This window comes from Parambassis ranga, chromosome 2 (assembly GCF_900634625.1).
Source record: "Parambassis ranga chromosome 2, fParRan2.1, whole genome shotgun sequence".
Taxonomy (NCBI): domain Eukaryota; kingdom Metazoa; phylum Chordata; class Actinopteri; family Ambassidae; genus Parambassis; species Parambassis ranga.
The window spans coordinates 32,427,068-32,454,640 of NC_041023.1; the positions used below are offsets into that span (position 1 = coordinate 32,427,068).

The 27,573-nt window shown below is 40.9% G+C and overlaps 1 protein-coding gene across 4 annotated transcripts in view; it reads right to left on the bottom strand.

The window, feature by feature from the left end:
* tbc1d22a (TBC1 domain family, member 22a) overlaps positions 1 to 27,573 on the bottom strand; it is a 116,763-nt gene that overhangs the window by 19,596 nt on the left and 69,594 nt on the right. For 3 of the 4 annotated variants that reach the window (XM_028399258.1, XM_028399259.1, XM_028399257.1), the window contains 3 exons: positions 24,963 to 25,038; positions 16,791 to 16,918; positions 5,539 to 5,634 (listed from right to left, as the gene is read on the bottom strand). In XM_028399258.1, the coding sequence (XP_028255059.1) occupies positions 5,539 to 5,634; positions 16,791 to 16,918; positions 24,963 to 25,038 (300 nt within the window). Of the gene's footprint in view, positions 1 to 5,538; positions 5,635 to 16,586; positions 16,919 to 24,962; positions 25,039 to 27,573 lie in introns of those variants that run through there. The other variant, XM_028399260.1, reaches the window with a different exon arrangement.

Below are 27,573 nucleotides of genomic sequence, written 5' to 3' on the forward strand. Positions count from 1 at the left end.
ATCGCCTGCCATGTCCTCTTTTCCAAGTTCCTGCTCTTTCCAGTAGGTTTCCAGTGCCGAATTCCCCAAACAGCACCTCAGGTCAGCTAACATCAGCTATTTACTGTAGGACTAAAATGTATTGTGACCGGATTTGCGGTTCAATACAAAATGAAGTGTTGAGTTGATGATGATGTATGTATGAAATGTCACAGTCTATCTAACAGTTGCAGAGATATTTTATCCTCAAGGACAAATGTGTTACTTCCGGTGCTGCTACTGGAGAAGATCATTATACTTTTTCAGTCTGCCCTTATTGACTTCCCTACGGGCTCTGTCTGCTCTCGCCGTGTCTGCCTAGTCTGGTTCTAATGATGAAAATTTCCATAAATACACTAACTATACAAAGGCTAGCAATGCTTCTCTGTGCCTGTAGTTGATAAAGCTGCAGAAATCTATTAAAAAAACTTTAACCACCTCGAGTTCAATCTGAAATGGACTCCAACAAAAAAGTCTTCAACACTTTCAGGTTGGAGAGGGGAAAAGAAGAGAGAGGCTAAGAAGAATATGAAAGCAAGAACAGATGAGTAAGCTGATGTCTCATCTTCTGCAGCCTCCAGTGTCTCACTCAGTGGGTGAATCATCTTTTATCAACTGCTCAACATCTAAAACAGGTTCTATCGAACTGTAACCCAACAGTGTTACTTTTGAAGATTTCTATGCTTTAATTATATGATGGGAGCCATGGAGAAGACACAGGGAGGGCTTGTATATTATACATTATTTTACCATGATGGTATTAAATAGATTAGAAGTATTGTTTTTCCCTTTTCAGTGTAACCACCTAAGAGGGGTTAAAAAACAAAAAACAAAAAAAAACAGCACAGGATCATTTAAGTGAGGAATTCAACAGTAATTTTAATAAATAGAAACCAGCACAAAGCAGGCTACGATCCAAGGTGTAAATCACTGCAATTTTCATTTTTGTATTTACACTTGCAAAACTATTTTCAGATTCGCCCTATTTTCACTTTTTTATTCTATTTCATAAGAGCTTTGAGGCAAGAAGCAGTGAAGAGGACTGCCACTTTACTTTTTAACTATTTGACTCAATTTGGGTGGTTTTCCAACAGTCATTGTGTCCATCGGGTAATATCGTCTCATAATCTGTGTTAACTGTCTTCCTTGTAGTTCTGTGCCTCGCTCTCGCTCTCTCTCTTTGCAGGTCTCAAGACCTGCATACTGACCTGCAGTCTCTCCTGTGCTCATCGACTTCACTAGCCCCTGCTGCTCATCTTTACTATCAAATTACTATTCCTACTTATGGACCGACGATATATATAGATATCATTACAATATATCACTGTTTCATCTTGCTGTCATGTTTGCTCTGTACTGTATCATGTTTGTATCATGTTTGCTCCTCTCTCTCTCTCTCTCTCTCTCTCTTTCTCCTTCATCCTCTCTCTCTCTCTCTCTCTCTCTCTCCCTCATCCTCTCTGACTAGCAGCAGGACTGGTTCCCCCTTAAGTTGACGGGTCCTGCTCAAGGTTTCTTCCTCTTAAAGGGAGTTTTTCCTTGCCACAGTGCTCTTAGGGGGGTTCCTGTGAAGCGCTTTGAGACAATGTCTGATTGTAATATGCGCTATATAAATAAAACTGAATTGAATTGAATTGAAATTTTGAATGCTTATTATCTCGGCTGAGTGCAAAGTGCAGCCCAGTGCATCGTCAGCTTTAATTACTCATCTGTAAAACTATGTCTCTGGAATAACTGCGCACAAAGGTGCCACACCATAAATGCATCGTGCTCTCAGTAGAAAAAACAAACTTCTTTTGTTGCTCTTTCATCTGTTCTTCCCCTTCATTGCCACCCAGATCCTCTCCTCCTCCAAGTCTCATTTTCTTCTCTCATCTTCATCAGGGTGGATTGTTTGTTCTCACTACTTGATAGTCTGTATGGCAAGTCAGGCAGTGAGTAAAACTGAGATGAGAGAAGAATGTTCTTCGGTGTGTCTCAGTGTGCATTTATGTGGTTGCAAGGCAATGAAGTTATTAAAATCTCAGCTGGAAGTGTATATCAAAGAGCACGCTTACACATGCACAGAGTAAAGGGACACTTAAGACACAAAAGGAGTGACAGCAGAGTGAAGACACCCTCAGCAAGCTCAAAGGAATCTGTATTTTCCACTTAAAGAGTAATTTAGCTACAGATAGTGGTCACAAGTGGAAGTCATGCTTAAAGAGACACTTCAGCTGCGTGTAAACCATTGACAGTAAAAACTATGGACAGAGCTTCCGTGACGTCACCCGTTTGTTTCTGAAGAGCCGTTTTGAGGCTCGGTGGGAGGTTCCAGGACGTTGATGACCGCCGCCATGTTGGCAGCGTCACGTCCGGCAAAACTCTCAAATATGGACAAAGAGGGGGAGCACGAGCGGGGTTTAGGGGGGCGGGCGATCGTGGAAGCAGGAAACTCACGCTGTGATACGTCAACTGTCTGTCACTCAAGCGGCAACGCCCATAATTAGGCGTAATTTTAAGTCCGAATACAATTGAAACGAGTGAGTTGTAAAAAAATTCACCCCCCCTACAATTGACACTAGCAGAGAACCTATCATCTGAGACCACAGCGATTTTTTGTACCAGGCTGTAAACACGTTCATTTCTGCTGTGAAGTCGGCCACTTTAACATGGGAGTCTATGGGAAATTACTCGCTTTTGGAGCCAGCCCCCAGTGGTTGCAGCGTGAATTACAAGTTTTGACACTTCTGCATGGGCTTCAACTTTAAACCCCGAAGTTGCCGCTTGGTGTAAACACAACAAAGTTTCCATCTGTCTGACCCCTTTCTGGTGTTGTATGATGTGTATTTCAGCTTTTTTGTCTCTCTTTGCACTGCATCCTCGTTTCAAAGGATGACAAAGAAGGAGCTCTGAGGTCACCATTTTGACAGAGAGGAAGACACAACATAATATGATCCATGATCCCTGGTCTGAAGTGGGGATGTTAGGAGTCCAGGTTCCATACATGTACTGCTCACCTACAGGCCGGCATAGTCTGCACCAACAACACACACTAATATAATATGTATTTTCCATGTATGTTTATTGTAATGCTGGAAACTACTCCACTGCTCTAATACTATCACTGATCTTTTTCCCCCCTAATTTACTGAACTTGAACAATAGGTTGCTACATATACACTGCTCTGGATTGTGCGAGCTAAAATGTTTAAATATGATTTTCATTTTGTATGCTAAAAAATAATCTGTAGTCCTTCGTTTGGGACCTGTCTTCCTTCATCCTCCTCCTTCCAATGATGGCTACTGAGCCCTGCATGACTGTTTCTTAACATTACTGTAGGACTATTTAATTGTTTTCCGAAGGCATTATTTATCTATTTATCGAAGGTGTTGGAATGCCGTACTGGACCACTCTGGCCCACTTTAACTCCGGTGTATCACTGTCTTTCTTTTCCTTTATCTCGTCGGTTAATGTGTAGCCTAACCTGTGTAAAACTTGCTTCCGAGTTTCTGTCTGCATTGTAGATTTGCAAATTTTACCACCTGGAATGCAGTTTCCCTCTCACCCTCTGACCTCTCCTTTACTCTCCTTAGTCCGGCTCACACTGGTCTCAAGACCTTCATGCTGACCTGCAGTCTGGCCCCTAAAGCCTCTCTTGGCCTACGTTGTCGAGGGGCACAAACATGATCCTCTGAGTAGTTTTCCCCTCACCCTCTGACCTCTCCTCTCCTTAGTCTGGCTCATACTGGTAATATCGTCTCATAATCTGTGTTCACTGTCTTCCTCGTAGTTTTGTGCCTCGCTCTCTGTCTCTCTCTCTTTGCAGGTCTCAAGACCTGCATGCTGACCTGCAGTCCGGCCCCTGAACTATCCCTAGGCCTACGTTGTCGGGGGGCACAAACATGACCCACTGAGCAGTTTCCCCCTCACCGTCTGACCTCTCCTCTACTCTCCTTAGTCTGGCTCATACTGGTAATATCGTCTCATAATCTGTGTTCACTGTCTTCCTCGTAGTTTTGTGCCTCGCTCTCTGTCTCTCTCTCTTTGCAGGTCTCAAGACCTGCATGCTGACCTGCAGTCCGGCCCCTGAACTATCCCTAGGCCTACGTTGTCGGGGGGCACAAACATGACCCACTGAGCAGTTTCCCCCTCACCGTCTGACCTCTCCTCTACTCTCCTTAGTCTGGCTCATACTGGTAATATCGTCTCATAATCTGTGTTCACTGTCTTCCTCGTAGTTTTGTGCCTCGCTCTCTGTCTCTCTCTCTTTGCAGGTCTCAAGACCTGCATGCTGACCTGCAGTCCGGCCCCTGAACTATCCCTAGGCCTACGTTGTCGGGGGGCACAAACATGACCCACTGAGCAGTTTCCCCCTCACCGTCTGACCTCTCCTCTACTCTCCTTAGTCTGGCTCATACTGGTAATATCGTCTCATAATCTGTGTTCACTGTCTTCCTCGTAGTTTTGTGCCTCGCTCTCTCTCTCTCTTTGCAGGTCCCAAGACCTGCATACCGGCCCCTGATCTCTCCTGTGCTCATCGACTTCACTAGCCCCTGCTGCTCATCTTTGCTTTGATTACTATCAAATTACTATTACTATATGGACTTACGATATATATAGTTTATCCATTATAATATAATCACTGTTTCATCTTGCTTGTCATGTTTGTATCATGTTTGCTCCTCTCTCTCTCTCTCTCCTTTATCATCTCTGTCCTGTCTCCCTCTTCTTCTCCTCCTCTACCCGGCCGACTAGCAGCAGGACTGGTTCTCCCTTAGGTTGACGGGTCCTGCTCAAAGTTTCTTCCTCTTAAAGGGAGTTTTTCCTAGCCACAGTGCTCTTAGGGGGGTTCGGGTTCTGGGTCTCACACTCTGAGGTTCTGTGAAGCGCTTTGAGACAATTTCTGATTTATAAATAAAACTGAATTGAACTGAATTGAATTAAGCCACTACCACAAAGTCAACAAAACCTGCGCCGGTTAATATAAAAGCGCCCCGTCAGGTTTTAAAGAACACCCTATTTAATTACATTATGTAAACACCAGGAACTGAGAAAATACAGATATAATATGTTTACTGTTAAAAAGAAGGTAGTCAGTAAAGAGTAGGTTACTGAAAAAGGAGGATGGTTGTTTGTATGTGACGACATTAGGCTGTGTTTCTGCTGTTAAGAAGGCTGGTCCCCCCTGCGACCTGGCAACCAAAGTCACCTTCTGGCAGCTGTCTACTGTCATCTACTAATGCACTCACAACGACTTTTGAACCTCACAGTTAATGACCAGGGCGGTAATGGGGAGGGATGTAGGCCATGAACAAACTCTCCAGCAGGACTGTTTTAATGCTGCTTTTATATAACCAGGAAGTAAATCTACATGAAGCTATGTGCAGTATATTACCATCAGTGCCGACAACTCCAGTGTGTTTGTCTTCTACGTGTACTGTAAATCTGTAATGAGTGTGTACGTGCCAGTTGGGGTCCTACTTCTGAATAGAAAGACAAAGGTGCATGGCGCCCCCTGTGTCCTGTGTGCACATTACCTGAAAATCCCTCTCCTCTAGGATCTCTTTCCTCCACCTCACCAGGAAGGCGGCGCACACGTACAGGTGGAAATGGGAGAAGCCCTCAGGTTCAGCCTATTGAGAAAGACAGATGATTGACACTTTAAGACATCACATCCATTAATAAAAATATATCCACCTGTGCCATGTTTTACTGATCTGATTCAAGCTTTAGGGTGTAAGAAAAGTATGTAGGTAAAGTTATACCTTTCATCATATTTCATTTTGAGTAAGATTTAGAAGCGTTTTTATGCGATGCTAAAAGAGAGAACACAAAAAAAAGCTGAACATAAAACATTTTTCTGTCACAATCCAGAAATTTACATTTGCAGGGTGACAAAGAAAGATACAAATCCCCCTTTTCCTCCGCGCCGCTTTTTATTTCAGCCCATCGTTACGTTTGGCAGCTTACTTTTTTATGACTCTGCAATGAGCGGGGGGGAATTAAAGAGGGTGAAAGACAAAGGATGAGATGTTCCTTGTTCTATTCATTTTCCTCCAGAGCCCCATCACAGAGGCAATAATTACCAGGCCCTCTGAATGCAAGTGACTGAGGAGTATGTTCCCCCCTGAAAGACACAATATCTATGCAAGCCAATCTGAATGGAGACATGCATGTTGGAAAATTCAGTTGCACATACACAGTATGTCATTATAGCTAATACACTGGTGTGGATGGAAGGCTTGGATTAGCCATACATGTATGATCACAGTGTGTAATGTCCCAGTGAATCCATTTGTAGAGTAAGAATGCAGGCAGAGCTATGGGATATTTGCATAAACAGTGTAAGAAAAACAACTTATATGTCTGGATGCACAGTGCTGGTATTTGAGATGAGTATAGTGTCCATCTTTAAGCTAGAAGCTGACACTAAAGATTGCGTGTATAGTATTTTTTCCAGCTGCAGTAGCTGAAATGTACATTGCATTTGTGAAATGAATGAAAGTTTGGGGTCACTTGGAAGTGTCTTTATTTTATTTAAAAAGTTTTTTTCAATGAAGATAACATTAAAGTAATCAGACATACAGTCTAGACATTGGTAATGTGGTAAATGACTATTCTAGTTAGAAAAAGCTCATTTTTAATGGAATATATACAAAGGTATACAGAGACCCTTTACCAGCAACCATCACTTCTGTGTTCTAATGGTACATTGTGTTAGCTAATCGTGTTAAAAAGAGTAATTGATGATTAGAAAACTCCTGTGAAATGACGTTAGCACAGCTGAACTGTTATGCTGATCAGAAAAGCTATAGAACTGGCCTGGTGTCCCCAAACCTTTGAACGGCAGTGTATATAATGCCTTAAACTATATTTATTACATGTGACCAAACTGTCATCTTCACCAATGTAATGACTGTGTTTCGCACAGAAGACACAAAATTATACAAAGTGTTATTATCCCTAGCATAAAGAAAAGCTCTAGTTGCATTACACCTGCAGTGATAACACATCCACTATTGTCTACTCATAAATTACAGCTATATATGCTCCTAGTAACTAATAAAGTCTTGGACTGCATGACTGACTGCAATATTACAATATGATTGAATCTAATTTCTTACAACAATAAATTAGGCCACAGCAGTTTGACATGATGTGCCTGCACACTTACACCAGGAACACAGTGAGTATTTTACTCATTTTTCACTGGACAAATAACTCCCAAAAGAACCACTAACATCAGGTATTTGTCTTCAGCAGAAAAGAGCACAATTTAAATTCACTCCAGCTCTGACTGACAGCAATACACCAGGTTGAACATGTTAATTTCAGTCTCTTTTCAGGGCGCACCCTCTTTCGGTAAACTGAGCGACTCAATCCACCTGTCTCTTTTCAAACATGGCTCACAGATCATTTATTTAATGTTTATTCAAGTAAAAGAGCCAAAAAAAGTATCCAACATAACAGAATCACTGACCTTTATGCTCCTCTCTACAGTTAACAAACATACTCTGTCTATCTATACAGATTCTATGGTGTATATGACAGACTGTGGCGACGGAACGTGAAAAGCATGTAAATGTAAATGTGTATCATATTTGCAGGATATCTCCGACAGGCAGGACGAGGCCAAATAAATAAGAGCAAAACGACATTTGTCACTGTAAAGATGCCAGTCTAAGTCTGAGGGACATCTGCAGGGCTAAGACAACCAGCAAGAAAATACTCAGTAATAAAGGAGTTGTGAAGACTGTAAGAGTGACAGAGTGAGGCAGTGGCAGCCTGCGTATGAGTGAGAGAGCGCCATGTAACCTTATCTCCTCTGGACAGACAGTTTTAATAATATTGTGTCACAAAACACATTGCTTTTCTCTGTTCTTGAGATTGACAGCAATCTGTGAAATTTCTCTGTCCGTTTTTTATAAGTTGGAAAAAAAGAAGAAGAAACACAACTCTATGCTGAGCCTTTACAGACCTCTTCCTGTTTTGGGAAGATGCTGCCTAGAAACAAAAGGTATTACAGTTTATGATGTTTATAACTGAGAACGTGATCAAAATGAGATATGTGTAAATGAAAGACATTTTTAATTTAATGACATGCAGAGCTTGTTGGCAAGTGTCCACAGCATACACAGGATAATAACCTGACACATTTGTTTAAATTCATGGAATTAAAGTGAGGAACTGCACCAACCAATCAAAACATGAGGATGCAGATGAGAGGAGGATGAAACGCACTCACACTTAACGCATAAATTCATGAATTATTCTACAAGTGTGCACTCTGATGTGTCTCAACTGATCACATGTTCTGTAAATAAGCACTGCTGCAGCAAAATGTTAGATACATACAGGTGAGTAAAAGGCCCAGGGCTACACATGTGTTACGCTAATTCAGTTCACAGGATTTTTAGAGAGCGCAGCAATATTTACTTCCACTTTGCCACGTAGGCATTGCAATCAGCAGCAAGTGCTGCGCTTTAAGTACCATTCTCATTTATGTACTGTATACCAGTGAGCCATCACTCTGCAGGAATTAACAAAAACAGCCTCTCACTACTGAGATAATTGAATTTCCCTTCAGGAAGGAAGGAATAAACAGATTAATGGTGGATACACAGATTTGAACAAAGTAGCGATGTTATGAAAACAAAAACTACATTTGTAGACAGACTGATCCTCCCTGTGCCTTTGTGTACATCTCCTGTTGTTCAGTTTCCTTCTCACTTTCCCTCCCACTCGAATAAACTAATTTATAGAGTTTTCTAACTATAAGTGTGTGTGTGAGAGAGAGAGAAAAAGGATAGCAAACGAGAGGAAAAAAAAGAAGGGTGTTTGTGAACGGTGAAGCGTGGCGTTATGTGAGCTGTAAACTGGCAGGTGACTGGCTTGTTGGTCTAGCCTAGCGGCTGCAATTCAAACAAGTGAAGCAAGCAAACACAAACACACACACACGCATACACAGGAACACAGATGAGTGAGTGTATGAGTGACATGCAGGAGCACAATGTTTATCAGTCCCAAAAGATCCGCAAAAGTTTTAATTTCCTTTCTTCCATCAGCTTGTGTGTGTGTGAAAGTGTGTGTGTGTGTGTGTGTGTGTGTGTGTGTGTGTGTGTGTGTGTGTGTGTGTGAGTTCATGGTTGAAGGCACTGGTGAACTCTTTGGGACTGTGAAACTCTGAATTTCACTCTATTTCTCTCTCTGTCACCCTTTCTCTGCATCTATCCTCCCCTCTCACAATCCGTCACCTCCTTCAGTCTCATTCAACAAAAGTCTGTCACACACATACTCATTCTTTTTCTCATTACTTTAAGAAATTTCTCACAAATTGTAGATTTTTCTTTATCAAAAACGACTTTATAACTCAATTTGTCCTCAATCATTTCCACCATTTACTGTAAATCTATTGCCTCCGTGAGCTGCATCAGGAATAAGTGCCTAACTATTGACGGAATATAACTTTTAGTACAACTCAATGACTTTTAATCACCACATTTAAAGTTCAACTTCTCAGCAGACAATGTAGAAGACATTATAAACAACATGCTACAATAATTATTAATAAATAAAAAACTGTTCTGTGCTTGACTGGCTGACTGATTAAAATACTAATCCTGGCATGATTGCTGATGAATTGACTGAAAATAATCCTCAGGCTTTAACCTGTATCTAAGTCGGTTATCAAAGAAGAAATATTGGCTGCCTAATATGTGAGAATTTATCAAATACAATACCTTAATAAAACACATAAAACAGATGAGACCATAATGATAAGTACCCACCGCCCAGACCTTGTTATATGAAAATCTAGAATAAAACTCACCTTTAACATGAGTTAGAAAATTCAAAAAGGTCAAGTTTTGTTATGCACATTAGAAAATGGGTTTAATTCTTCATACAGAGTGTATGTCTGACACTGAGGGAGATACACTTCTGTTTTCTTACCGAGAGGTGAACTGAGGTGAGACTGAAACTGCTCACGCATCACTGTGCTAACTAATGAGCTACAGCCAAGAGGGGATTATTTTAGCTTAGTAACACGACTAAAATGAAGGGGGGAACTTCAAGCTTAGCCACCGAGACCACAAAAAAATCCTTTACAGTTACAGTAGTTCAACTCACTAACATTTTTTGTTTTTAACATGTTAGTTTTTACCTAGACTAAAGAAAGAGAAAACAACCAGTTAATCTGTGCTAGTAGCAACTAGTCACTAATATGTAAAGACATATTTTACAATCAAACTCGTGTACATAATGAAGTTACAACATTAAACTTCAACATTCTCTCCCTGTTGTCCACTACTCATCACTCTCTTCCTCCATCTCTCCCACCCATTCCTGTGTCTGACACTCTGTTCCTCCCTCCTGCTCCATCCATCCACTGCTGCTTCAGCTCAAGGCTTCCTCGTCAATATGATTTGCAAAATAAAGTTTGTCATGGGAGTCAAGGTGACTCTGTCAAACTTGTCTCTACCTCCTTCTCCCCCTCCCATTGTTATTCTTGGTCCTCCACCTTCCTCGTGTCAGGGCAGCCATATTGGCTGAGACACACGAGACTCTGACTGACAAGCACTGCTGATCAAAGTGGGGTGTAGAGGGGGTGACGGGGGGGTGGGAGGTACAGTGAGCAGGAGTCGATAGGGAGAAGAGTGGGATCGAGGGAGTGTGAGAGACAGAGAGAGTAGGAGGCTAAGGGTGAACGGAGGAGAAAACGTGGGATGCAGAGTGAGAAGGAGGATTGCAATGTCACTGCATCTTCAAACTGCTGTGTTGGCTGTCTGACTAGTCTCATCCCTCCTAAACAAAGCGGCTTGATGTGGGGACTAACTTGATACTCTGACGAACCCACACCAGACAAGGTGAAAAGGTGATTGTGCCTCGGGCTGATGTAGGCGGATCAACCAGCAGATTTTAAAGTGATGTAACAATCACACAAATAGAATGTGATGGCATTCTAAAGCTTCTTTCACATTATACGTGTATGAACATGACTGCATTATGATTGCAATAGTTGACATTAGCTGCTACAAGCTGCACAAGTATTCCTGTGGGTGTGATGTGCTGCTCAGGGCTGGGATAGATAGCGCGTGCAGGACAAACTGAGCAAGGTGTAGATATTTTAAATTGTAAATTAAATAAAAGACTTAACAATGACAAAAGTGGATTCAAGTCATGATGGAATCCGTTCAAAAAGAGTATTTCAGAGGAACGGCTTTGAATACATTTCAGGCAACTTCAGCATAGTGTGGTGTCCCAGTGTGAACTCCTCAAGCTTGCTGTTTTGCTGTAGGCAATATTTTAAATTACGAAGTGCTAAAGTTAATCAGAGGTGAAAATTATAAAATCAGAATACCCACTTTGCAACAGATTTAGTCAATTTTGGATCCCTGCTGTTTCCCTTCAACCCCATTCTGCGCTAGTGTGAATGCTGAATTTGAGAGGAAAGCACTGGAATAAAAGCTGTTTATAATGCATGGATGCTTACAAAGACATTTGAGTAAGTTAGAGAATATACAGCAGTGAGAAATTTAAACCTTGTACGTAACTCTGTGAGAAATGCCACCTTTGTGTAACCTGTGACACTCCTTTCGTGTGGAGACTGTGTCTGAGATAGTAAGAAAGAAAAAAAACATATTAATGCTCATGGCAGCAGGGGTACGACAGAGGGTTACAGAGAACAGAATTTCATGTACGAGCATGCACATTTATCAGCCAGGCTGCGTGTGTGTGAGTGACCAGGGTCCTGTCTACAGAGGCCTGTCTTATTGTTTGGAGTGACCATGGGGCCAGCCATTACTACAGAGAGGAGACAGGGAGGCAGGAAAATGTGAGGAGGGCCACATCCCTGTGGGATGGACACACAATCCATCCTTATTTAACTGACAGGTTTAATTTATATTCATGAAGAGTCGCTAACAAAACCTTAGACTCTCAGACTCTTTAGTACTACTATTTTAACAGAGTGAATGGGTATGGATGAGGCCTGATTAAAGGGCCATATAAGGCTGGTCCAATCCTTAACAGTACACGCCAGACTAACAGTGGACTACTACAATAGCTCAAATTATTATGTTTACATACATCATATGTGGGTGAGAAATAATAGGTGATGGGTTCTGGGTCTTTTGAGGACAATGTTTTGTTTGGGTGACACAGTAGCAGATGTTTTATAGAAGTGGAGACTACTCCCTAGCATAGGTTGATGTAGAAGCAGATAATTTCTGGAAGTTTTGGTTAATAAAATCAGTGAAAACATATAACAATAGTTGCAGTTGCTTATCAATAGTAAAGTTAAAGCATTATAACACAGAACCTCAAAAGTATGGTTCTTTAAAATGGTCACTGTCCTAAATTCAGTCAATGCATTTAATCTCAATCCAAGCCAATCTTCTGATCTATGTTGCAGTAAATTACCACATTTTTCCACTATAGATTGATCACATCTGATCAGTATGGACAGTAACAACAGCTCCCTGCTTGGTAAATCCAACTGTCCATTTGGAAAAGGAGCATGTTTCTGAGGCTGAAAATGTCATAGTATCCCTTTAACAGCCATGCTAATGCTGCCACACTGAGCTACTTGCTAATTTCATGCTCCATGCAACAGGGATAATTTGGTCCCTGTCTGTCTGTCTATCTGCTGGGGAAGAGCAGTCTGTGTATGTGTGTCTGTGTGCGTTTCACTCTGAATTACTATTTCACTATTCCTCCTCCTATCTTTCTCTTTGCACTTCTCCTCTTTTAAGATCAATAGAGACAAAAAGTAGAGAAAAGGGCAAAACACATAAAAAAGAAATAGAAGAAAAAATAGTGGAAAACAAATGCGAGGAAGAGTCTGCAGATGGAGAGAGAAATAACAAGAGACAGAGAGAAAGACAGGAAGTGATGTCTTATGTTGGATTGGGCTACTGAACAGATGGCTATGCTGCAGAGGGACGACCACAACAGAGACATTACAACTCTCAGGTTAAAATCTCCCCTGGAAGACACACTTACACACACATATATACATACATACAGACACACAGGCTCAGTGGCAAAGGGTAAAGTCTTCCTGTTTATTATCAACATTTGCAAGAGACCCAAACAAGACCAACAGCCCCATGTGGACTGAATTAACACGGTATGTTAAGGACACGTGCGAGCTTGGTAAACCTGTTTTAGTTTGATGTTTATGTGGTATACGGTCATGTAGAAAAGGGGTCCACACAACAAATCAAATCATCCAAACCACACAGTGAAAAGGTCAGGCAAACGTAAAGGAACACAATCTGCACTGTGGGCTGTCAGGTACGGGAAAGGGTGATGAAGGAAGAGACACCAAACATATAGAAACGTTTCTCATTTTATAGACGGTCTGTCTTATTTTGGAAACATAAATATGGTGGTTAATGTCAAAAAGATTTACACTTCTGTGATCCCACACAGTAAGCTACAGCTTTTATTTCACACACAATACATCATCAACACCAACCATGGTGGTCACCATACAGAATGCAGGAAAGTGTGTTCATGTTGAGAGCTGACTGACAAATCAGGACTCGATCAGGTCTCGAGTTTTATGCTGAAATCTGTATGACACAAATGTTAAGTTACTTAAATGCAAATATGTGATTTATGATGCTGCCGTTATGACAGCATCAAAGTAGATTAAAGAACAAATTGACAATTAAAAGGAGAAATGGCATGACATTAGGCGTGACATGATCATGTGCACAATAGAAAGAAAACAAGAGATACGATTGGATGCCTTGAACTCTTTTTGTTGAAATTCTGCATTTACAAACAAAGGAAAATGTATTATTTTTCACTCAGGAAGTGATGCACACAAGTCAAAGGTTTAAATTTATTTGTTTAGAGGACAACTGTAATGTTGAGCCCTATATAAAAGGGTAAATCTGGGGGAATGTGATAGAGAACAAACTGAGTGAAAAACAAGTTTTAAAGGGACAACAAAGGGGAGCAGAGCAGAACAGACAGGGATAGCTTTGTGCTTTGCTGACAGCTCTGCTGAAAGTTTCATGAGTGGAAATGGTCTAATTCCCCTACCAGGTTGGGACTGGAGGTGAGGCACTGTGACAGAGCCAGCCAAAGAAAAAAAGGTGTGTGTATGTGTTTGTGTGCTGCATCAAAGGCTGCATAGGCGTGTGCATGCATGTGTTGGGACTGTGATCCAAATCACAATGTAAAAACATCAAAAATTTAGAGGATGGATTACAAGTACAACAGTACTTGGGTTGCTGTCAAGTCACGACAAAGCAACAACACTATTTAATCATTGATTGCTGGTTTCTTTTATAGACCTGAGGTGAACTGTGTTTGAAACTGGTAAAAAAATATGAAAATGTATACTTTATAATTATTTGCAATAGACCTGACTACATAAGGAGTACAAAGCTTAAAATAAGTGGTAACAACATATCTGTCATTGTACTCATTGTTCTGACATCACTTATGTTCAGGAAGTGAGCCATGAATTGTGACTAAATGCCATTTTAAAAAGCAGTACTTCCTGTTTCCTGTTGTTGTCTGTTATTATGCACACTGTACACCACAGTAAAGCTGAGATTTATCAGGATATTTAGTTTTGCAAAGGTCACCCACTCTGTTCCATAACTGTCTTGATGCATGCCCACCGCACTTTCCCTCCCTTACTTAAGCCGTCCATTAATCCATTCATCAAAAACAACTTAAAAGACTGGGGAAACCATCTAAGGCAAGGCTGTTAGCAGGATCGACGCACACAGAGGAAAATCCACTCTAACCATAAAAGACATAAAAATGAATAAAAAAATAAACAGTCACAAGCAAAAAAACTGACACTGGCAAAGGAAGGGTATGGAGCAGAGTTTTTTAAAGATAATGTGTCTTTTATTATAATGGATAGTTGACCAGGAAGTGTGTTAATGAAAAGAGAGGGTCTGCAGGTCAACCAAAGTGAGCTTCTTTCTACAAAAAAAAAACAGGCTCCACATTAACTGTCAGCCATTTAATTCTTCATACGAGCAAAGGAACTGAAATCAAGTTAATTAGTGTTGCACTGACAAGGACAATTTAGTAACATTATTGTGAAGCTCTGGAAGCTAGGTTAACCCTCTGAACCACAAGAAGTTTCTGAGCATTTTTACTCCTGCCACTGTTTTCTTTTTTGTAGCTCATTTTTTACTGTAATAATAAAGCCCATAATCATGGATAGAGGTACAGGGAAAGTATTCCGTGCAGTATAATACAGTTCACAACTAAATTTCATCAACACTGCATATGAACTTAGAGGATCTGCCAGATAAACACTGAATTTGTTTTAGACATCACATGACGCATTCAAGACCTGAACGTCCAGGATTATTATATTTTATTTTATATTATATCAATTATAACATGTGAAATGTAAAGTGCACTAGACAGATGCATTCACAAAATTAGCAAGGATGGACATTGATGTGGCACTTTAAACATGCTGGCATCATATTTTTTTATGTGATTCTAAAGTAACCTAAAGGTGTTTTAATTCAGTGTGGCCTCTGACTGAACTGCTCAAAGTTCAGTCAGAGTTCATAAACACTTAAAGCATATTCATTTACTAATAATTAATTCAAGAAATGGTCAGCTGAAGATGGGCCATGCACTTCACTCATAAACTAACATTTACTCACAGACTCACAGTTCTGCGTTTAACTCATCCTGACGTCAAATCTGTAGCTTCATCTTTTTTTCAGCACTGTGCTACACCTTTCCTTCTACATTTGGTCCATCCGTCCTGTCAAATGATCCAGATCTTAATTGCAACAAAAATCTATGAACTGGAAGCAAGTAACTTTGCTTGCAAAGCTCTTTCGCTTTGCTGAATTCTGCGCCTCGCACTCTGGTGAAAAGTGAGACAAATATATAAAAAGCAGAATGAGGCACAAGCTCTGAAGACGCTGAGAACAGTCAGCAGGAAGAACAATACTGTCACCAAGAAGGCAGAGAAGATACACTTATGAACACCTGGCGCAGCTGGAAGTGCCATCAGTTCTCGTCAATCTAATCAAACACTGTGACATGATCGCATCAACTGGGAAATCCATTACATGTACTCAGCTCAGGCATACAGTATATTTCCACACCACTGAATCAATAGCAGACAATAGGTGTTATTGACAATGCCAGCTGAGGTTAACAATCTGGCCTAACTGTAGGCGCTGCCTAAGCTCTGTGTGAATGTCAGAGGGCAGCAGGATGAAGTCCAGATTTGAATGAATGAACATTTACACATCTAGGTCAAAGCAGTAATAGGCTTTATTTTGACACTCGTGCACACTTATAAAAATGAAACCATAAGATTACTCCACATGTTTTATCACTAAAGTAACCCCAAAGCCTTCTCTTGAAATGTTTATTTTTTACATCTTCCTCCTTACTCCTCACTCCATTTGATGGTGTGCTTACACTGAAGAAATGAGATCAACATTGTGTCAGCAGCAAGGCTGTATGATGAGGATGAGCAAATTGGCTCTATAGACAGCTTTGCGTAATTAAGATTGCCATAGAGAAAGAGAGAGAGCTGTGATGTTTGAATACCTTTTTAAAAATATCTGTATTATGTTGCATCACACTGCTGGGTAGGATGGGATATAATGGTAGCAAACACAAAAGCACCACTTCTGAGGCAATCATGGCTGCCATTATCAGAGAATATCCCCATTTCTGACACCTCATGCAGAGCCCACATAGATAGCAATGAAGAGATAACCAAAAAAAAAGAAGCACAATAACAGTAGCTTTGTGCTGTGTGTGTTTGTACCTGGTAGGTGTCCCACAGTCTGATCGTGCAGCGCAGTGGCAGCTCCCTCATCAGGAGGTTGTTCATCCAGCGGAAGGCAAACTGTAGGTACTCCACCTCGTACTGCTGCATGTGGCGGTGCACAGATTCTGCCAAAATATTAATAATAAACAGATGTAAAACATACAGACAAGTAGACCAAAACCAAAAGAGTAGAGATCCCTAAAAATACCCTGTTATTGTCAATTTGACACCTTTCTTTGACAGACAGATCCCTTCATAACTTCCTTCTCTGTTAATAAATGCTGCAGTCAGTGTCACACGCACAGTACTTTCCTCATAATAGAGACGTAATTACAGCGCTATCAAAGTTGTCTCAGAAAAGCTACAGGTCAAACCACAGCAGGATGAGAAACTGGAGTGTAATTGTATTGTTAAACAACACTAAAGTGCATCTTGGGTAAGGAATGAAACGCATATTAAATAGGTCAAAGGCATCCATATCCATATACACACACACACTATATATATATGTGTGTTATGTTATATACATCACTACTTTCAATAAAAAACATGTGTTTTGTTGAAGTCTGACATCTTGTATAACGTCAATCGGTGGGCTACCTTTTACAACAGATTAATGGGAGATAATGTTGGGTGAACCAATAGCATGTTAACATATTAGCCACATATTAGCATTATGTATTGTTATATTTTTCTCTTTAAGATCTTTAACTGTATGAATACAATATACCATAAACCCTCCATTCTGCATCTGCTTGGTCATTACTGTATAACCAGGAAAGCAACCAACAAGGAACACTACCAACACTGCCTTCAACTGCCAATTGTACATTTGTGTCCAACAGAGATCAAACTGCGGAGAAAATCTGCCATTTATGAGTGAAACCTCACAACCACAGAAACCTTCAGAAAATGCCTAACGTGTAGGATGAGTCACCAACATTTTTGTTGCCGTTTTGTTTAATTTACAAGCTAAAATACCATAAACGTATTCTTTGTCATTGTTGGCCCAGATATTGTTTTCCCACATCATTGTGATGTAACTTCTATGGAGTCACAAACATCAGCTGGGTTATAGATATCCACATCTGTCTCCTTATACCCATAAAACGTGTTCACTTCCTGTAATTGGCTCAGATTACGTTTCACTACTGCACAAAGCGAGGACCATATGTTACATCAGGAGGTCTGGACGTGGCCTGGTGTGGGGTGAAAACATCAGTGTGGATGTCAGCATCACAGGCATGCTGGCAGCAGCTCTCATCAGCTGAAAACTTGCTACATACGTGGCCGTGACACTGAGAGCTGTCGCCTTTTTGTTCCTTTTCTCTGGTCTTGATAAATGTTTGTTTTATCCTTCTTTACATAACAAAAGATTAAAAATACCACTCAGTATTCAGCGACTCCCTGTTTCATAGTCATCAAACCCATGACACTCATTCTCTTTCTCGCAAGCGCACAGAAGCACGCACATTTCATAATAGAGCTGTAATTATAGAGCTGTCAGGGAATCTGTGAGAAAAGCCAGTTAGGGAGGAACTATAGCATCCTCTTCTCTCACACTCCGTGCTCTTAATCAGGGCTGACTGACAAGAACACGTACACTCTCTCAAATACAGCTTTAATAAAGATTTAATTGGTGAAACATTATGTAAGATATTTTTATCCAAGACCACATACATTATTACTTTAGAACACACACAGACACTTCAATGACAGTTGTCTTTCATTGCTCACATATGCATCTTTAATAATTATGCACACACTCCACCACATGAGCGGGGCGTAAAGTAAACACAAAGCTATTATTTCACACTCCTCTCTGCAGTTTAATTATCACATGCTGCTGTAAAAGCATAAACAAGGCAAGCTCATTAACAGTGAATGCATCATGGTGACAGATCTTAGCTAGCTGCCAAACAGAGTGCGAAGAGAGTGGAACAACTTTAGACAATGTTAAATTACACTAATGAACTTGCTCTGCCTAATATTAGCGCCTCCACCAAACACAGAGAGGAAGAGGTAGAAGGATGTGCCGTTTGTCATGAGGAGTTATCGCAGTGGGGTTGGAGAGGAGAGAGGAAGAAGGAGAGTGAAATTAAATTTTAAGAAGCAAAAAAAAATGCAAAAGCAGAAAGAAAAACTAAAGTGAAGCGCTAAAAGATATGACTTTCAGTCTGAGCTGTAGCTGGAACAGGGCAGAGCATACACTGCTGTGTAGGGTACTCATGGAGGCTGAGGGTGACATGTCTCATAGACAGTGATTGACTGATGAGTCTTGTCTTACTTCCTACTGCTGGTTAAAGTTTAGGACCGAGGCCATGGTGCCGACTGTACAGCTCTCCACAGCAGACTGTAGCCTGTGGCTGGTGGACAGTAGAAGGTCAGAGGTCATACAGTGACTAGTGAGCGGCTCTCAGGATTCTGCTGAGGAGGCCAATTCTGCCTGACTTCATGCTCTCCTTGGAATAAATGTAATTACAGTAACACTTTTTCCTCTCCCACTCTCTGACTAGCTTTCTTTTTTCCTAGCACCATCTTTTGCTCTTAGCTTGTTCTTGAAATTTGCTTGTATTTTGCTTGTTGTTTTTTCTATTATGTTTCCTCTTTCTGTAAATATACGTTACATAGAAGATGTAAACACTCAGCTTCATCTTTATCTAATTTTACTCGTGTCAGCTTCAACATAGATTGAATTTCAACATACCATAGACAGAAAACACCTATTTGTCCTCATTTGTTGTTTGTTAACTACAATTATGCACACCAAGTCAGACACCATTGTCTGTGTGCATGCATCATTTTGAGCTCTTTTATTTCCTTGGGTATGCTATAGCTCTGACCGGGTTACTACTTGGAATACCCTGCAGTGTATAAAACAATAGGTCCTCTATGTCAGACATACGTAGACAATAGACAATCACTAGCTCATCCACATTAGCTCCAAGAGTTGCATTAAAAAAATACTAATTGTCAAGCTCATATTAAAACAGAAAGCCCAATAGTGGTCCTGGCTATGCACATGATGGTGAAAAACCTGGTGCATATGGCAGCTCGTCAGTCAGGGTAATGATTAAACACAAACATTAACCTAAGCTGTTGTATTTCCAGACAAAGTGGTGAATATGCAACTTATCAATGAGCTTTTATATTATCAATTGCTGTATACGGCATTGTGCTGTGACATGCTTTCTACTGCAGGTTGTAAGCTGGTAAGCTGAACACGCTGGGTGCACACATATTAGCAGTAGCAGCAGCCTTTGTCAAGTAGCCTTGACAAATAACAAGGCTAAACTCTTTGGCAGGAAGAAGCTTTAACTGTATGAAATGAAATGTTATATAATAACTAGACTGCGCAACTCATGGATAAAATGCTACCCTGTTGCTTAATGCTTGAAGCTGATCAGTTGGCAAACCAAAGATGATAAAGCTGTATAAAGTAGCATGCTTAAAAAGCTCCAGCTGAAAATCTTAAGTCTGTACACTCAGCTAGCCACTTAGCTATTGTTGTGACGGCTGTACAATCAGAAAACCACTAATGATAGAAAAGTCTCTGCAATGTATTTGTGACTATTCCTCTCACAGAGTAAACAAAAAGCAGACCTCAACACTATAGATCAGCCTATACACTGTCTTATTTGTTAACGAGGGTAAAGTCAATGGCAGTTCAGCAGAACTGAAGAAGCCACTCCAGCATCCAGAAGACTGCGTGGTAAAGCTGGATCCATACTTCACGAGACAAAGACATTTTCCCCCCCTGCAGACGTTACGCCCACAAAATGACATCATTTTTTGTCTCTGACCGCCCGCTGATCCGCACTCCTGTGCACAGGGTCCGGGCCGAACTTTGTCTTTCAAGGCTGTGCGGCAACCATGCTGTGATTGGTCGGAATTTATTGTGGGCGTGATGAAAGTGGAGAAGCGCAAGAGCCTCTCCAGGTATATAGGTAGGTGTATAAACAGCACTGATTCAACAGATTTAGATAAGACCATACCGGGTTTGCATGATGAGCAATAAAAGAAAGAAAGGCAAGTCAGGGTGATTTGTCACCAATAACTCCAGACAGCCATTCACACATACCAGATGGTGACTGTTATTACCATTCTATATACTCCTACATACCCGGGCATAATAGGCTCGTTAACAGTATATCTTTGCTATTGTTACTTTTAATGTCGCATCTTCACAGCTCATCACCGGACAGTTTGAAGTATCGCAGGCACATTGGAACACAGTAGATGTGCAAATGTGGTCATAAAGGCACAAACACTGAATCTTTGCTATTGTTACTTTTAATGTCGCATTTTCACAGCTCATCGCCGGACATCTCACGCTGTTGCAGGCACCCTCTCTGTATAATGCCCTCTTGCCATGGCACAAGTCCTTGTGGTGTGTTAAAAAACTCAGTAAAGTCTTTCCTAGTTTCCCATAGTTTAGTGGGCGGGCCGTATGAGGAGTTCTGCACACACACGTCTCGCGGAGTATGGTACCTCAGTGTGGAAAAGACCTTTTTTTTGTATCTCTTACCACCCGTGGAGTGCGTTCTCTGCTCTTTGTCTCGTGGAGTATGGAACAGCCTTGAGACCGGAAAAAAAAAATGCTATAACAGACCTCAGGCCAGGTTAAAAGACACCATAGAGCGGGACTGAATGTGAAGCTTTAAATAGGGGAGAGATTTTAATAGAAAGAAAAACAACAGAAGAGCAAAACATACTCTGCTGGAGCCACACATGAAATACACGCATATCAAATGCGTGCATAAAATACAGGGCCTCTTCAAAAGAAAGCTACTGCTACAGAAACCCAAATTACCTTCTTATGTTGTTTTTTCTTTTTTCAAACCCATTAAAAAAACACACTGAAGCCTCTTATTATGCAACATGGTGTCACAATTCAGCTACCAGACTTTATGCCAAATTCAGGCTCAGCATGCACGCTGCAAATTCATCCTGATCATTTGCATAAATAAATTCACCTTCGGGCAATTTGCATGTTGATGAACTTGTACTAATGCACTTGCATGCAACAAATACACAGAAAGATTAAGGAGGAGATGAAGAGATAAGAGAAACATTACATGCTAACAAAGAGGCTTGTCTTTTAGGAGGTACACATGCTAGTGTCAAGCAAGACTAATGAGAGGTAGCATTACTTATCACAAGTGGGATAATTACAGAGATAGGGGGAGATTGGGGAAAGAAGAAAAAAACAGAAATTTCACAATAAAAGATGTCTGCTGTTGGTTCAGTGTGGATGCAGATGAGGAACAACCCTTTTATTTTCAAACATGTTCACAAAATGCAATGCACAATGCATTTGGTCAACGAGAAGAAGCCACAGCTTGTCGTCAGCTATGCTCAGATGATTAATTTGTGCTAATCGGGGGTAAGGTACCACAGCTCAGGAAGGAGAGAGAAGAAAAACATGGGTAGAATTTATAACAATTAAGAACAATGTTTTAGCACACTGCAGATATGACGTGTTGCAAAAAAAAAAAAGGTGACAGAAAAGTTGTGCAAGCCAGCCAGAGCTACATTGTCCTACTGACACAGTATGGCAAATACTGAGCTGAGGTCAACATCATGACAAGCTAGTACTTTCCCACCGTGTCTACTTAAACACTCCATCAACTACTAATGTCCCCATCTCAGATATCCAGCTGATACAAGGCTGAAACAGAGCACCAGAGTCCCATATTAACAGCTAATGCATTTCCCTTTGCCTTTTCTAGAAGAAAGGTGAAGGTTGGAGAATAATTGATTTTCTCTCCTGCAGAAAGTTGTCCAACAAATTAATGAGGCTCAAGATTAAATACAATCCGTGCTGAATATGTAATGAGCTGGTAATCTTGGTAACAATTAAGATATTAACAAGGAAAGAAAAATAAACATTTTTATAAGAAAAAATGAATCGTGTTGTCAATTTTTCCTGCAGTTTGCTATAAAAAGACAGGACCCCACCTTTATTTATCAAAACACACACCACTCTGGATAACACTGCAGCTGATAAGCGCTGATAGGTAATTTTGGAAGAGATGAGAGGCCATTGTTCCCAAAACAGATGCTATGTCGACAGCAGGGCGAAAAACAATCCCGTAACACAAGATAAAAGCTATCTGTGATCTCATTAGAGCTGGTAATGTCAAGCTAGCGAGGTATAAAATGTCTCTGCCCCAACTATGATGACAGGGCACTTATGGAAAAAGATACTGTAAAAATGTTGACTCATTTTTTATGCCGTTGTTGGGGTGTGGTGGAGTGTGGATGGGGTTCCTCGTGTGCTCTTATTTATGCGTGTTTTTTTGAGCAGACGCTCTTCTCTCTCACACACACACACACACACGCTTCCCAGCAAGTTTTCTGTCAGACACACACAGGCCTTCCTCTGACATTCACACACATATGCACTCTCTCTCCCCACCCATTAAAATGCGATGGGTGAGTCCAGCCCTCCCTCTGGCTGACGGAGCAGGTGACAGGACAGTCGGATAGCACCAAGGTTAGCCGAGAACATGACCAATGCACCAAAGCCTGCTTTGATGAGACCTTGTTTTCCAGAATATATTGTGGACTGCTGGGAAACGCAGCACGCCTTTTTAAGTGGTTACGTTTGGATAGGGAAACTATTCAAGGCAAGTGACACACGTATAGTTTTGACAAAATAGAAAAGACAATGGGGGCCACAGAGGGAAAAGTAGCTTTGCTAATTAACACAGAGTTGTGAGTGGACGTGAAATGTCATTGAGCTGTGTATGAGTACACTCACTGTGCATACATTAATTTCCAGGCCTCAGCAGGCCACTGCTTTGCTCTCACTAGCACGTACACATTTCCAGACAACCGAGTGGAGTGGAAATTAGTCAGACACGATTGTAGTGTCATGACGTTACAACCTGACAAAGAACACGAAAGAATTAAGGCATGAAAAAATGCTGGAGATTATCCACTTGTAAAATGTCTCCTTCATTAAGGCAAGTTTTGAATTATTTGTTATCATATTATCCTGTTGTTGATGTATGCTGAAGGCATTTTTACATTGCAGGAACCCAGGGCACGTTTGAAAAAGGGCAAATGTGTACAGGAACCTTCAGCATTCAAACTGATTTGCAGGATCAAACGGTTAATTTATTTGGACCTCATTAGTAGCTGTCCTTGTCTTGCCTCATTTTGGTAAAATCCTGCTTATCATTTTTTTTTGACTACCAAGTTTAACCAAAAGAGGCCTATTAATGGGCCCCAAAGTTCTCCAGAGCTGGTCATGGTCAGATATCAACACAAGCTCTTAAAAAGACGCCGCATTCTGTCAACAATACTACCGACAGGTATGACACGCGATTATGTTCATATGGTACATATTGTATTACCCGATGTCACCTGAACATGAGACAGACACAGCTGCAAAAGTCAGAGTAAGACAGTAGGTTGGATATATTGGGGTACATGCAATGCAGTGAACTCTTACTCAGGAGCTAAAGGTTTAAGTCCCCCTGACACCACCAGCTGTTTTTGTTTTCACCTGCAATTAATGTTCGTTTTTCAATCCTGACTAAAATTGCTTGAAAAAACTACTGGTCAAAGTTAGGCATTAAAAACAGGGTAGGGGCTAGGTCAATCTTAAAAAAAAAGGTTTCTTAAAACACACGAATTTATAACATTACAAAAATTTTACAAAGAAAATTGTTCCCATCGTGTGGTCAACATTTTTCATCTATGATCGGGACAAGTCCCAGCCCCCATGACCACATAGCAATGCAGTCGGAGAAACACGCACATGTTCTATTTTCAAGGACTGTAATAATGACCTCATGTTGTTGCATTTTCTGGCGAGGACAGGCTTTCAGAAATACCTCAGAGCAGATTAACAATAGAAACAAACAGATGGATTTAGAGTGTAAAACTGTTCCTGCAGTGGAAAAGGACCTAATATTGGTAGATGGAAATACAAATGACTATCAACCATGTCAAATGGTATCATATATTTGGCATGTATGTCTAAGTGTTTGATTGACAAGAAAGATAAGAAAAAAGATGAATGACACAGGAAGGAAAAGAAAATTCAGCAACAGGAAAAGTAAGTGAAAATCAAGTTAAAGTAGCAGAGCTGGGAACAGCAAGTACTTTATGGATGGGTGAATGGATGGATGGATGGAGGCAAGGCAGATGACTTACCATCAATCCTGCTGACCAGCTCCTCCAGGGCCTTGACTTTCCTCTGGATGCCTGGCTGAGCAAATGTATAGTTGTCCTGAGGAAGAGAAAAATCCAACAGTGTCAATATGGACTGAGGCTCCAACTACAACTGCAGAAAAAACTTCAAACAGGTGGTCTGTATGTGTGATAATTTGGTATTTTGATGCTTTATCTGATTCCTTAGGTGAGTAAATGAAACAGGTATCACTCAGAAAGAGAGTCAAGGTCACAACCAAGCTCATAACACTCCTGTGAACCCGAGGTGACCACATAACACTTGAATGCAGGGAAACTCAATCAAGATAAACCAAGGAGATCAAGTAGATATTTTATTACAGGAATATTTGTCATATTTCTCTCTAATTTGTTCGACAAACTGTGAAATTGATCTGTTGCTGAGAAAACTAACATGATTTGTTTCACGCTGATGTTTTGCAGCCATTTGGCCTGAGAGGCAGCGTATCATCACGCACACTTAAATGCCCTGAAATGACACATTTTCCTTTTCACAAAAGTGCATCAGCCATTACAGATTTCAAGTGTTTACCAGGTCCCATTTCACACCTACCACAAAGCCTGGGCCTGTGTTTTAAAATGGTAAATACAGAACGAGGCCACCTCAGTAACACTGGCATGAGAAAACATGTTTGGCTCCGGCCTTGAAGACAAAGTAGAAGGCTGATTGTGAATAAGGCTCAAAAATAAATGTAACAGTCCGGCCTTGAATGTGTCCTGGCCTCACATTTGGTGTGAAGAGGTGAATTGATAAAATGTTAAAAGGCACATTATTATCTCTGTCAAATAGTCACTGTGCTCAGTCTTCACTAGATCAGCTTGAAAACAAGATAGAAGAAGGTGTTGAGACGAAAAGGCGTTGGATCTCTAAATGAAAGGGTGACTGTATATTGAAAAGATATAAATGAATAGCACTTCCATGTTGCCTTTTTCACAAACTGTAGATCCACATTTTTTTTAACCAGGAACATAAGTTGGACTCAGACATTCTGGACTTTGCCCAAGCATTGGTTGCGATAAGTTCACATGAATGGTGGCTGCTAAAAACTAACTTCATGATCAAGAAAGCTGACGAAACGACCAAAAGCAGTGAGCTGAACAGATGTGGAGTAAGAGCGATGGCAACAGTGTTAAAACAAGGTAGGGTAGGAGATTTTGAAAACTTAGATTTCTAAAGTAAACACACACCCCTTTTCTCTCGGCGCTCACCCCGAAGCCACGCCTCCCAATCGCATGGACGCGCATTACCTGAAGACCTGCGCGTACCTCTCTGGTGCGCGCAGAGCAGGAAGAGAGTGACAACCAGCCGCACAGGGTCGTTCCGGAGGATTGGCTGATATCTTTAGCTTTTTATAGCTTCCACAGATGATTAATATTCTTCGTTTTAATGCGAAATGGTTTAATGGTTGCTATCGGATTGTAAAGAGAAGTTACACTAATTTAACAAAAAGTGCATCAGAATGAAATCTCCTACCCTACCTTTAAGGCAATGTTTCTGTTCAAACAGAACAGCCAGTTTCACACAAAGATCAGGGTATAAAGCTGCACTGATGACCGCCTATTTATTCCACTGTTGATGTTCTGTCGCTAGTTTACACAGACTTATAACGAGGCCAGCATAATGCTGCCTAATGCACACTAGTGCACACTTCAAAAGACATGCCATCACTGCACAAGGTGTGTTTCTTTTTCTATGGGCCCATACAGGCTCGTCCCTTCACACACAGTATTCAATCTGTCTGTGTTAATACCTCTGATGCCAGCTCAGAGGTTTAAAAACATGCTTCGCCATTCTGCCTGTTTCACACAGCACAGCAAGGTGGAGTAAACTAGTGTAAATGGGGATCATATAAGGTAGGTTTTATATATGGCCACTGGCAGACATGTCTCTTGTTAGTGGTTAGACTGGCAATGTATTCTGGGTAATTAAGTTTTTCTACCCTTTTTTGGCAAGCTCTGGAACAGATTCTAGATTCTACAAAATGTCATTATTGTCTTGCCGATGTTAAAGTCATGTATATAAAAAACAAAAAAATAAGAATGAATGATAGACAAATTTTCATTAACTGAGGATCTACGTACAAAATTATGTGCTTTTGGAAGCACGGATAATAACTGAACACGATCATCATCAGAGGTGTGGGCGCGTCTGCTGGTTGAACTTGCAGAATACAATACATGTGAGAAAAGCACATAAGCATTTTGTGTGTGTACCCAAACACACACACGCAGTGAGGATTACGTTTCCTTGAGGGGTCATTTTAGTGTGGTCGGAGAACAGCTGATGTGGCAAACTTTCCCACAGATGGAGAGGGAGAGAGATGGAGGGAGAAAATGAGAAGGAGAACGAGAGGGGCAGGAGAAGTCGTTTAGCAATAAACAGCTCCAGTTGTCCTTCAGGCACAGCAGACCTGAGGCGCTTGTGTCCTCGGGTCCATCAGTGGCTGGCAGGGTGGAATCTGCCTCCTCTACTATTGTTTTTTTCATGCCTCCATCTATAACATTCTTCTATCTGTCCATCCATCTGTATTGTTCTACTTTTCTTCTATCTCATTAAATCATGTTTCATCCCATC